Genomic DNA, 12,859 nt, shown 5'->3' on the forward strand with positions numbered 1-12,859 from the left:
TATTGTACTTACATTTCCTTGTATAGTAAATAGAGCAGTATAAACAAATCATTGTACGGAATTTTAATTTGTACTGACTTCGCTACATGTAGCCTGTTGGAAAACTAGGCAAATATCTAGATGAGTTGATGTATCTGTGTACCCCCAGGGGTTCATGTACCCCTGGTTGGGAACCATTGCGCTACATAGAGCAGTGTAGATGCCATGGTATGGGTGGTAGGACATTCGGGATAACTACCCTGAGTACGGTCCCGCCCCGGACTCCAGGTGCTTGCTCAGGCGGCTAGCCCATCCCACCCTCTGTGCTGCCAGAGCTACACTGCTATTTTTGGTGCGCCAGCTGCTTGATCAAAGCTAGCATATGTGTATCTACCTGAGCTGGAATCCCCTCAGCTGCAGCAGCAGCGACCATCCGCCAACAGCACCCTTCTCCCACGCATGTTCCCACATAGTGACACTGGTGAGATCCCTTTGCACCTGGATTACACTGCACCTAGAAAGTGCTCTGCGAAGAGTCACTAATTAATTACAGAACAATGAAACACTGGGGAGGTCCCCTCAGGCTGGTAGCAGGCAGCTCTCCCAGAGTACCAAGGCTGGGTGTGTTCTGCAGATCTAGTTCTGAGGACCTTCCCTGTGGACTAAAGGTGGTAGAGGGCATGGCTGGGCTCCCCTGGGCCTGTGATCCCTGGCTGCTGTTGGCAATCCGTGCAAGTTGGAGAAGCCTCTTAGTGAAGCAATAAATAACTCCCCCGCCCCCTCATTCCCTGCAGGGGCTGCGCTCCCTTTGCCCTGGCTGAGTCAGGACTCAGCGGGTGGCTGAAACTGGCCACTTTAAAAGTCAGTTGTGTGAAAATGTTCACTTCATCCGCTGGGGGCTTTGTGCAGGACGCTGCCCTCTGGCGGCTGGAATGTGTTGGACTGGCACACTCGTGTGTCCCCCGGTGCACGGAATTTCAGAGCCAGCCCCAGGATCCCCAGTGTGGCTCCCCTAGGGGCTGTCTGAGCTCACTGGCCTGCTGTAAGTATTAATCAGAGATCACCCCGGGGCACTGGCTTCAGACACACTGCAAAACCCGCCCTGCTTCGTTGTATTCTGACTGGGCCAAGCGGGATCCTTGCAGCAAGATGTCCACAGCTTGGCAAATGCCAAGCAACAGAGCCCAGCTCCGGTGAAAGGAGCCCATCTCTGCCCAGGGCACAGCCTGGTCCCTGCATGGATAATGCCCCCCTATCTTCTAAAAGCTGATGGGACATGCTTCCTCCAGAGCCCCTTGTCTGACAGTCCCCTCACTTGCTCCCACATTGGAAGGCCACTGGACTAGCTCCCTGCACAGCTGGCTCTGGGCACTGTGGGAAGGGCTCAATCTCCGCAGCAGGTGCCCGGGCACTCCTTCCTCTCTTTGCAGATGCTCTGCCCAGCACTAGTCTGTCTGTCCTGATGGGCAGCTCTGTCTGTCTGTCCCTCAGCTCTGCTGGAGGCGGTGCGGATCAGCGCAAAGGGCCAGCAGGTGCTGTACCTGGCCCAGGGAGACTCTGTGAGGCTGGGCTGCCCCTATATCCTGGAGCCTCAGGACAATGGACCCTCCAACCTGGACATCATATGGACCATGGTGAACCCTGAGCAGAGGCTGCCAGTGAGTCTGAGCCCCACCCCTCATCCCACTTCCTTAGCAAGGCCCATCAAATGCCCGGTTGGAATCTGTGCTGAGAGCAGGACCCCTGGGGTCTGTTTCCAGCTTTGCCCCTGGCTTTCTGGGACATCTTGGCCAAGTTCCTGCCCCTGCGGCTGCTACCCCCTGCCCAGCACTGGGTTCTTGCTCAGATTCCATCTCCCGCAGATCCAGTCCACTTGCAGAGACCCCTGGGCACTGCCCCCTCTGCCGACCTGGCTGATGGCACCCTGCCACCCTTCCTCACCCTTACGTGTGTGCATATTCTCAAGCCCTCTCACTGTGCCAGTCCCTCCCCTGGGCGCAGTCTCCTCCAGGGTCCATTGAATTGTCCTGTCCCAGCTGCTCTCTGTGACTTGCCCCAGCAAGAGGCATCCCTCGAGAGGGACTGTCATTCTCTGCTCCTGGGGCCGTGTCTCCTTCTCCCAGGCCCTGCACTTCCACCTTCCACCTTCCCTTACATCCCCACCTCCCCATGCCTGGGCACTGAGCTCACCTGGCTTGGGCTCCACCAGCCTCTCCGCTCCCAGTCAGCCCCAGTCCCTGGGGTGCCCCACCCTGCACCCACCGCTATCAGTGTAGACTGGGGGTTCTCAAATTTCATTGCACCACGACCCCCTTCTGACAACAAAAATTACTACACAACCCCAGGAGCGGGGACTGAAACCTGAGCCTGCCCAAGCCACATCATCTTGGGTGGCAGGGGTGGGGGAGGGGGCCGCAAAGCTGAAGCCCAAGGGTTTCAGCCCCAGGATGGGGGCCTGGAACTTGAGCCCCACCACCTAGGGCTGAAGCCCTCAGACTTTGGCCCTGGGCAGTGGGGCCTGGGCTTCAGCCCTCGGTGGTGGAGCTGGGGCTGAGGCTTGGGCTTGGGTCCAGGCCCCAACAACTCTAATACCAGCACTGTTAAAATTGGGTTGCAACCACTTTGGGGTCCTGACCCATAGTTTGAAAACCACTGGTGTAGGACATGTGTCTCTAGCAGCTTCCTGTACAGGATGGTCCGTAAGGTCCTGGATTCTCAGCCCCCAGTGCTGCTCCTGCCCCTTGGCCGGTCTCCAGTCCCCATTGCTCATCACCCACCATAGCTCACTGCTGCTCGGTTCCTCCCCATCAGTTCCTGACCTACCAGGACCAGAAGATCAGGTACGGCAGCGTCCCAGGCCTGCAGCAGAGGGTGTCATTTGTGGCCCAGGACCCAAGCTTGTATGATGCCTCCATCCACCTGGCAAACCTGCAGGTGTCAGACTCGGCCACCTATGAGTGCAGGGTGAGGAAAGCCACTGTCGACACCCACTTGATCACCATTACTGTGCTCGGTGAGTCGCGCCCCCGCCTGCTGGCCCCTCACTCCCACCAGTGGCAGATTAGCCACTGGGCCAACAGGGCCTGTTCCCAGGGGCCCCAGACAACTGGGGGCCCCCTGAAGAAATGGGTGCCTGCACCCCAACCCACTCGCCCAACCAGCACTCCTGCCAGGGTGCAGGGGCTTGCTTTGCAGGCAGAAGGGACCCCCACTTTCTCTGATCCAGACCCCCACAAACCTCTAATCCGCCTCTGACCCCAACCCGTCCACTGCCCACTTACCCCAAGCCCACTCATTGGCCCAACCCCTGCCAAGCCAACCCCATGCACTGACCTAACACGAACCCTTGCCAACACCCCCCAGGTCACCCACGTCATGCTAGGTGAGTCCCACCTCCCTGTTGATCCACCCACCCACCCACTGACCCACATTCTGCCCACTGACCCAACCTCACCCATTAACCCAACCCCACCCACTGACCCAAATTCCACCCACTCACCCAACACCAATCCCTGCCAACACCCACCAGGTCACCGTCACTGAGCTAGGTGAGTCCCACCAACCCTGCTGATCCCCCCCACTCAGTGACCCAACCCTCACTCATTAACTCACCCCCACACACTGCCCCACCCCCACACACTGCCGACACCCACCAGGTCACCGTCACTGAGCTAGGTGAGTCCCACCAACCCTGCTGATCCCCCCCACTCAGTGACCCAACCCTCACTCATTAACTCACCCCCACACACTGCCCCACCCCCACACACTGCCGACACCCACCAGGTCACCGTCACTGAGCTAGGTGAGTCCCACCAACCCTGCTGATCCCCCCCACTCAGTGACCCAACCCTCACTCATTAACTCACCCCCACACACTGCCCCACCCCCACACACTGCCGACACCCACCAGGTCACCGTCACTGAGCTAGGTGAGTCCCACCAACCCTGCTGATCCCCCCCACTCAGTGACCCAACCCTCACTCATTAACTCACCCCCACACACTGCCCCGCCCCCACACACTGCCAACACCCACCAGGTCACCGTCACTGAGCTAGGTGAGTCCCACCAACCCTGCTGATCCCCCCCACTCAGTGACCCAACCCTCACTCATTAACTCACCCCCACACACTGCCCCGCCCCCACACACTGCCGACACCCACCAGGTCACCGTCACTGTGTTAGATGAGTTCCAGTCAACACCCACTGACCCAACCCACTAACCCAAACTCCACCTACTGACCCAACCCCCACTACCTAACCCCGCCCACAGCTCTAAACTCCAACCACTGACCTAACCATCACTAACATCCCCCCACCCCCTGAGACCTGCCTCTGCAAACCGTCCCCGCCCACCATTCCCTGTGGACAGACACTGCCTGCTGATCCGACCCTGCCTACCAGTTCCCATGTGCTGATCCTGCCTGCCAGTCCCCATACACCAACCCCAGACCACCAACCCTGCCCATCAGTCCCCATGCGCTGACCCCAGGCCACTGACCCTGCCACCCAGTCACCATCCCATTGACCCTGCCTGCCAGTCCCCATCCGCTGACCCCAGCCCACTGACCCCATCCGCAGTCCCCATGTGCTGACTCCAGCCCACTGACCCTGCCCACCAGAGCCATGCTCTGATCCCAGCCCACCAAACCTGCCCGCCAGTCCCCATGGGCTGATCCCAGCCCACCAAACCTGCCCGCCAGTCCCCATGGGCTGATCCCAGCCCACCAAACCTGCCCGCCAGTCCCCAAGCTCTGATCCTAGCCCACCAACCCCTGCCCACCGATCCGTCTCTGCCTGCCCATCAGCAATCCCCATCCTCTGACTCCCGCTTTCAGGGGGCACTGCCACCACATGCCTGCTGTACCCAGTCTCTGCCTGTCTGTCTATCTCTGAGCACGGCTGTGTCTGCCTGTCCATCCCTGCTGCTCCTTACTAGCTCTCATTAACTGACGCAACTTGTGTCTCTCCCCAGAGAAGCCGGCCGCCCCTCGGTGCTGGATGGACGGGGAGCCGGTCAGGGGAGGCAACCTCATGCTTAGGTGCTGCTCTGATGGGGGCTCCCTTCCCCTCTCCTACCAGTGGTCCAAGATGGGAGGGGACTATGCCATGGGCTGGCTGCCCCCCAGAACAGTACAGGGTAAGCAGTGGGCGGGGCAGGGGTCCCCGGGAGGTGGGCTGCTCACTATGCTGAGCTCATTGTAGGTTGTTAGCCCCAGGATGGTGCAAGGGAGAGGTGCGGGCCTCCGGAGGGTGGGATGCTCTTCTGCTGAGCTGGAAGCCTCCCCTTGCAATGTCTATGACATGAGTTTCCTCAAGTCTTGGCATCCGGGGGACCCTTTTCATCGATGGAGCAGCCAGGGTGTTTTTGGGGGTGGGCCCAGGCATGGCCCTGATGTGTTGCCAGGGGGCTCTGGCTGCCTTGCGCTGTCCCAGGACCCCCTAGGGGTGAAGGAGCTGGCACTGCCTGTCCGGAGGGGGGATACTTTGTGGGGCTCACTCAGGGCTGGGTCTCTCCTGTGCAGGGCAAGGCTCGGGGGACCTGATGATCCAGAGCCTGTCGCAGGAGCACTCCGGGACCTACTGCTGCCGCGTGACCAACAGGGTGGGTTACACCCAGTGCATGGTGCATGTCTCCGTCCCTCGTGTCGGCTACACAGGTAGGATGGGGGGCACAAGGCCAGGACAGGGGGCAAGCGCCAGAGTGCCAGCGGGGCAGGACCCAAGTGTCTGGCAGTAGCTCCTTGAAGCTGAGCCCTGACCCCAGGCTGGGCTGGAAGTGGGACCAGCCTGGTGTTGTGAGCACCCCGAGGGAATGTCAGTGTGAGGGGCAGCCCGAGGGGCTGGAGCCTGAACAGAGCTGAGCTCCTAGCAGCCCCCAGGGAGCACTGGAGACCCTTCTTCCCTGTAGGGAACAATGGATACCTCCCCTTCCCCATAGGAAACAATGGAGACCCCCCCTTCCTCATAGAGAACAATAGAGAACCCCTTCCGCGCCAGGGAACAATGGAGACTCAACCTCTCCTGGGCTCTGTGGCTGTCGCCCCATAGTTAGGACTCTGCTGGGCTGTGATAGTTTAGTGTAATCCCAGTTCTAAGGAGGTGCTGTGGGGGAAGGGCCGGTGGGCTGTGATGTGCGGGAGCAGACTGGATGATCTGATGTGTCCTTCTGGCCTTAAACTCTATGACTCTAATCCCTCTTGCCCCCGGCACTAGGAACAATGGACACACACCCCTTTTCCCATAGACAGGAATGGAGACTCCTCCATCCCCACCCCCATCGCCAGGACTGAGCCCTTTGACCATCTGCCAGGGAGGGTCAGGTTCTTGGGGCCGTGCTGCAGCTCCAGGCTAATGCACTGACCCTGCACACCTTTTCACAGGAGCTATTGCCCATGCAGGGCCCCATGGATTACATGGGCCTGGCCAGGGCCTCCTGGGCAGCCCAGCAGGGAGCGCCCATGGGGCATGCAGAGCGAATATGGCCCAGTGCCCAGCAAGCAGGGGTGTCAATGGGGCTCAGAAGCCAGGAGTCCCTGCGGTGCTTTCTGGGCGTGGGTCTCAGCCCGGTGCGGGGAGGGGAGAAGGTGACAAGTTTGCTCCCCTTCCACAGGTTCAAGGAATGTGGGGCTCATTGTGGGCTCTGTCCTGGGGGCCATTTTCCTTCTGATCCTGCTGCTCTCGATCCTCTGGGCCCTGCTGTGGTACTGCAGACGGAGGCACTGCCAGCCCGTGGTGCCCATCGAGATCAGGTGACGCCTCTGGGCTGGGGGAAGAGGGCACCGCAGAAGGGAGGTGGGGAACAAGGGGGAGGGGCAGGGAAAGAAAGGGGGTTAAGGAAAAAGAGGGGAAACGGGCAGAGCTTGGAAGAGGCTGGAATGATAGAGCGAGACCAGGGAGGAGGGGGCCCGAGGCTCAGGGTGACGCTGTGACCCGAAGCGGCTGTGTTGGCACCCAGAGCACCCTTGCATGTGTCCAGAGGGCGAGCAGACTGGGGGCAGGCCAGGCAGGCCTGGCCCTGGCACAAAGTGAGCCGGTGGAGGGGGCCAGGTGCTAAAGGGGCAGGGAGGAGTGACTTCATGCTGCCTATCCCTGCCCACAGAGACAGTGCCCCTGCTGGCCCATGCAGAAGTGGCCACCTGCACCCCTACCACAGCAGCGCGCAGCACATCAGCTACACACCTTGCCAGAAGTAGCGCCCCCAGGAGCGGGGAGGAGAGCACCCCCTGCAAGCAGCGGGACTCTCTGCTACGCTCCAGCTCCAAGCAACCCAAGAAGCAAGAACCTCCACACTGTGTGCCCAGCCCCACGGCTCCATCCACCCTCTGCGCAGATCCAGGGAGATCCGACACTGCTCCCCTTCCCCGTTCTGCCCATGGGGAGTGGGAGAACCCCCCATCCGTGGCATAAGCACCCCCACGGCTAGGGAGACTCCTTAATGCACACAGACAAGGCCTAGAGCTGGTAATACCCCCACCCGCCCACACACAGTGGGGTGAGCTGTATCACAACATGTGTCATGACATGATGCACCTGGCACCAGCACACAAGTATGGAATGTGGCAGGAGAAGGGCAGACAGCACCCAGCAGCCTGGGAACTGCCCCTCTACATCTCAGCACCTTGTTTTTCTAGGAGGCCCTGAGGTTTGCACAGCCTGTCCAGGCTCCAGCTGGAATGAGAGACACACCTTACTCATGGGCGGGGGTGATGGGGGCAGATGGGGAAGGAGCTCCCTGGGCCAGGGATGCTGGGGAGGTGGCTCCCTAGGGCTGGGGTCAGATGGGGAGTGAGTGGTCTCTCTGGGTCAGGGATGATGGGATGAGATGGGGAGGGGGCTTCCTGGGACCAGGGGTGATGGGGTCAGATGGGGAGGGGGCTCTATGGGCCAGGGATGAATGGGGGGAACCCCTTGGGGTTGGGGGTGATGGGGTCAGGTGGGGAGGGAGCCCCCTGGAGCTGGGGTGACAGTGTCAGATGGGGAGGGGGCTCCCTGGGCCAGGGATGATGGGGAGGAGGCTCCCTGGGGCTGGGTGTGATGGGGTCAGATAGGAAGGGGGCTCTCTGGGCCAGAGATGTTAGGGTCAGATGGGGAGGGAGCTCCCTGGGGCCAGGGGTGATGGGGTCAGGTGGGGAGGGGGGTTGGGGGAGGTGGGGTAGAAGCTTCTACACCAGCTTTGGTTATTGCATGGTGTAATAACCTTAGTCCCAGATTTGGACCTTAGCGTCCAAAATATGGGGGTTAGCATGAAAACCTCCAAGCTTAGTTACCAGCTTGGACCTGGTACCTGCTGCCACCACCCAAAAAATTAGAGTGTTTTGGGGCACTCTGGTCCCCCTGAAAAACCTTCCCTGGGGACCCCAAGACCCAAATCCCTTGAGTCTCACAACAAAGGGAAATAATCCTTTTTCCCTTCCCCCCTCCAGGTGCTCCTGGAGAGATACACAGACACAAGCTCTGTGAACCCAAACAGAGTGAATCTCCCTCTCTGTTCCCAATCCTGGAAACAAAAAGTACTTTCCTATTCCCCCCAGAGGGAATGCAAAAATCAGGCTAGCAATCCAACACACAGATCTCCCCTTTTCTTCCTCCCACCAATTCCCTGGTGAGTACAGACTCAATTTCCCTGAAGTAAAGAAAAACTCCAACAGGTCTTAAAAGAAAGCTTTATATAAAAAGAAAGAAAAATAAGTACAAATAATCTCTCTGTATTAAGATGATACAATACAGGGTCGATTGCTTAAAAGAATATTGAATAAACAGCCTTATTCAAAAAGAATACAAATCAAAGCACTCCAGCACTTATATTCATGCAAATACCAAAGAAAAGAAACCATAGAACTTACTATCTGATCTCTTTGTCCTTACACTTAGAAACAGAAGACTAGAAAGTAGAACTACTTCTCCAAAGCTCAGAGAAAGCAGGCAGCCAGAAAACAAAGACCTTAGACACTCAATTCCCTCCACCCAAAGTTGAAAAAATCCGGTTTCCTGATTGGTCCTCTGGTCAGGTGCTTCAGGTGAAAGAGACATTAACCCTTAGCTATCTGTTTATGACACGCCCCCCAAATTGCAGACAGTGGGGAAGCTCACTGGCGGCGATTTCCTTCTAGAACTTGAAAATAAACAGATTAATACAACACATACACCTTTACATATACTCCTAAGTATATAACTAACAGACTTCTACATTTTAAGAACACTTTTTAACTACTGAATTCTGGGAAACTCTCACGGGAGAGTGCATCAGCAACTTTATTAGAAGCTCCTGTGATGTGTTGAATTTCAAAATCAAAATCTTGGAGAGCCAAACTCCAACGAAGAAGTTTCTTGTTGTTCCCCTTGGCAGTATGAAGCCACTTTAGTGCAGCATGGTCAGTTTGCAGTTGGAACCGCCGTCCCCAAACATATGGGCGTAGCTTTTCCAGGGCGTACACAATGGCATAGCATTCCTTTTCACTGACTGACCAGTGACTTTCCCTCTCAGACAGTTTCTTACTGAGAAACACGACAGGATGGAAGTTGTGATCTGTTGCTTCCTGCATGAGCACTGCTCCTATACCACGCTCAGATGCATCTGTGGTTACTAGGAATGGCTTGTCAAAATCCGGGGCCCTGAGCACAGGGTCCGACATGAGCGTCGCCTTAAGTTGGGTAAAGGCCTTTTGACACTCATCAGTCCACTTAACTGCATTTGGCTGGGTCTTTTTGGTCAGGTCGGTCAGTGGGGCAGCGATTTGGCTGTAGTGTGGTACAAATCGCCTGTAGTATCCGGCCAAGCCTAAGAAGGATTGGACCTGCTTCTTGGACCGTGGGACAGGCCACTTTTGGATAGCATCCACCTTGGCCTGTAGGGGGTTTATGGTTCCTCGACCCACCTGGTGCCCCAGGTAAGTCACTCTGTTTTGGCCTATTTGACACTTTTTGGCCTTAACAGTTAGTCCTGCCTGCCTGATGCGCTCAAAGACCTTTTCCAGGTGTAGTAGGTGTTCGGGCCAGGAGTCTGAAAAAATGGCCACATCATCGAGGTAGGCAACTGCAAATTCTCCCAGTCCAGCTAGTAGACCATCTACCAGCCTCTGGAAGGTGGCGGGTGCATTTCGAAGGCCGAAAGGAAGGACATTGAATTCATACACCCCCGCATGGGTGACGAATGCTGACCTCTCCTTGGCAGGTTCATCTAGCGGTACTTGCCAGTACCCCTTGGTTAAGTCTATTGTAGAGATGAACTGGGCACGTCCCAACTTCTCCAATAGCTCATCGGTACGTGGCATTGGATAGTTGTCCGGACGAGTTACAGCATTTAGCTTACGGTAGTCCACGCAAAAGCGTATTTCCCCATCTGGTTTGGGTACCAGAACCACTGGAGATGCCCATGCACTGGTAGATGAGCGGATTATACCCATCTGTAGCATGTTCTGGATCTCCCGTTCTATAGCAGCCTGGGCATGAGGAGACACTCGGTAGGGTGGGGTTCTGATTGGGTGAGCATTACCTGTATCAATGGAGTGGTATGCCCGTTCAGTCCGTCCTGGGGTGGCTGAGAACAATGGGGCGAAGCTAGTGCACAGCTCCTTGATTTGTTGCCGCTGCAGACGTTCCAGGGTGGTTGAGAGGTTCACCTCTTCCACGCCACCGTCTTTTTTCCCGTCGTAGTAGACACCGTCAGGCCACTCAGCATCATCTCCCTGGACTGTAAACTGACAAACCTGTAAATCTCTGGAATAGAAAGGCTTGAGAGAATTAACATGGTACACTTTAGGCTTTAGTGAGGAATTGGGAAATGCTATGAGGTAAGTTACAGCTCCCAGGCGCTCTTGGACCGTGAATGGCCCTTCCCATGATGCTTCCATCTTATGGGCCTGTTGCGCCTTCAAGACCATAACCTGGTCTCCTACCTTGAAGGACCGATCTCTGGCATGTCTGTCATACCAGGCCTTTTGCTCTTCTTGAGCATCCTTTAGGTTCTCTTTAGCAAGGGCTAAAGAGTGTCGGAGGGTGCTTTGTAGGTTGCTTACAAAGTCCAGAATGTTAGTTCCTGGAGAAGGCGTAAACCCCTCCCATTGCTGCTTCACCAACTGTAATGGCCCCTTAACCTCGTGACCATACACAAGTTCAAATGGTGAAAACCCTAAACTGGGATGTGGTACAGCCCTGTAGGCAAACAGCAACTGCTGCAACACTAGGTCCCAATTATTGGAGAATTCGTTGATGAATTTTTGTATCATGGCCCCCAAAGTTCCATTGAACCTTTCCACCAGGCCATTGGTTTGATGGTGGTACGGGGTGGCAACCAAGTGATTCACCCCATGAGTTTCCCACAGTTTTTCCATGGTCCCTGCCAGGAAATTAGACCCTGAATCTGTAAGGATGTCAGAGGGCCAACCTACCCTGGCAAAGATGTCTGTTAGGGCCAGGCACACAGTGTTAGCCCTGGTGTTGCCTAGAGCGACTGCTTCTGGCCATCGGGTAGCAAAGTCCACTAAAGTCAGTACGTACTGCTTTCCTCTGGGCGTCTTTTTTGGGAAAGGGCCCAGAATATCCACAGCTACTCGCTGAAATGGGACCTCAATTATGGGGAGTGGCTGGAGAGGGGCCTTGACCTGGTCTTGAGGCTTTCCCACTCTTTGGCATACCTCACAAGACCGGACATACTTGGCAACGTCCTTGCCCATCCCCTCCCAGTGGAAGGACTTCCCCAACCGGTCCTTGGTTCTGTTCACCCCAGCATGGCCACTGGGATGATCATGGGCTAAGCTTAAGAGCTTCCCCCGGTACTTAGTTGGAACCACCAACTGTTTTTGCGGCTGCCATTCTTCCCGGTGTCCACCAGAAAGAATTTCCTTGTATAAAAGTCCTTGGTCTATAACAAACCGGGATCGATTAGAAGAGCTGAGAGGCGGTGGGGTGCTCCGTGCCGCCGCCCAAGCTTTCTGAAGGCTGTCATCCGCTTCCTGCTCAGCCTGGAACTGTTCCCTTGAGGCTGGGGTCACCAGTTCTTCCTCAGACTGTGGACTTGGGCTTGGTCCCTCTGGAAGCGATGTAGGTGATGGGGTTGTTTCCGTTGCTGGTGAACCGCTCTCCGCTGGTGCACCTGAGGGTATTTCAGGCTCTGGCTGAGCCTTTTGGGTATGGCTGTCTGTTGCTTCTGCCAGTTCTGGCTCGCTGGCGCCCTCTGGCGTTGAGTTTGAAGATGGGGTTGCACTTGCTGGTGCTGGTTGCTGTTCCAGTTCCGGGCCTGGGACTGGAGGTGCTGTGGCTGTTTCAGTGGTAGGCATGGAATCCGGGTCCACTACCTCTGTCTGGGTCTCTGGTAACACAGACGGGGCCTCTGTGGACGGCTCAGGAACAGGAATGGGTCTGGAAGCTTGCCTGGTTTGGCTACGTGTAACCATTCCCACTCTCTTGGCCCGCCTCACCTGGTTGGCCAAGTCTTCCCCCAGTAGCATGGGGATAGGATAATTGTCATAGACTGCAAAAGTCCACATTCCTGACCAGCCTTTGTACTGGACAGGCAGTTGAGCTGTAGGCAAGTCTACAGCTTGTGACATGAAGGGGTAAATTGTAACTTTGGCCTTTGGGTTGATGAATTTGGGGTCAACGAAGGATTGGTGGATAGCTGACACTTGTGCCCCCGTGTCTCTCCACGCAGTAACCTTCTTTCCGCCCACTCTCAAATTTTCCCTTCGCTCCAAGGGTATTTGAGAGGCATCCGGGCCTGGGGATCTTTGGTGTGATGGTGGTGTAATGAATTGCACTCGCATGGTGTTCTTGGGACAGTTGGCCTTGATATGTCCCAGTTCATTACACTTAAAGCATCTTCCATCTGATGGATCACTGGGCCGAGGGGAGTTACTGGAGACTGGTGAGGTTGAAGGGTAG

The 12,859-nt window shown here is 56.5% G+C and overlaps 1 protein-coding gene across 1 annotated transcript; it reads left to right on the forward strand.

Annotated features, from left to right (window-relative positions):
- The first annotated feature begins 438 nt into the window (after window positions 1–438).
- VSIG8 (V-set and immunoglobulin domain containing 8) lies at window positions 439–6,733 on the forward strand. The gene is made up of 6 exons (XM_050930972.1): window positions 439–460; window positions 1,471–1,673; window positions 2,791–2,992; window positions 4,953–5,117; window positions 5,503–5,637; window positions 6,591–6,733. The coding sequence occupies exons 1-6, from the start codon at window positions 439–441 to the stop codon at window positions 6,731–6,733; spliced, it is 870 nt and encodes a 289-aa protein (XP_050786929.1).
- The last annotated feature ends 6,126 nt before the right edge of the window (window positions 6,734–12,859 follow it).

The sequence above is a fragment of the Gopherus flavomarginatus genome, chromosome 20, assembly GCF_025201925.1.
Source record: "Gopherus flavomarginatus isolate rGopFla2 chromosome 20, rGopFla2.mat.asm, whole genome shotgun sequence".
Lineage (NCBI taxonomy): Eukaryota > Metazoa > Chordata > Testudines > Testudinidae > Gopherus > Gopherus flavomarginatus.

Coding starts and splice junctions, on each gene's coding strand:
- VSIG8 (XM_050930972.1), top strand. CDS start 439: ATGTTCCCACATAGTGACACTG. Junction 461..1,470: donor GTTCCCACATAGTGACACTG/GTGAGATCCCTT, acceptor TCTGTCCCTCAG/CTCTGCTGGAGGCGGTGCGG. Junction 5,118..5,502: donor GCCCCCCAGAACAGTACAGG/GTAAGCAGTGGG, acceptor TCTCCTGTGCAG/GGCAAGGCTCGGGGGACCTG.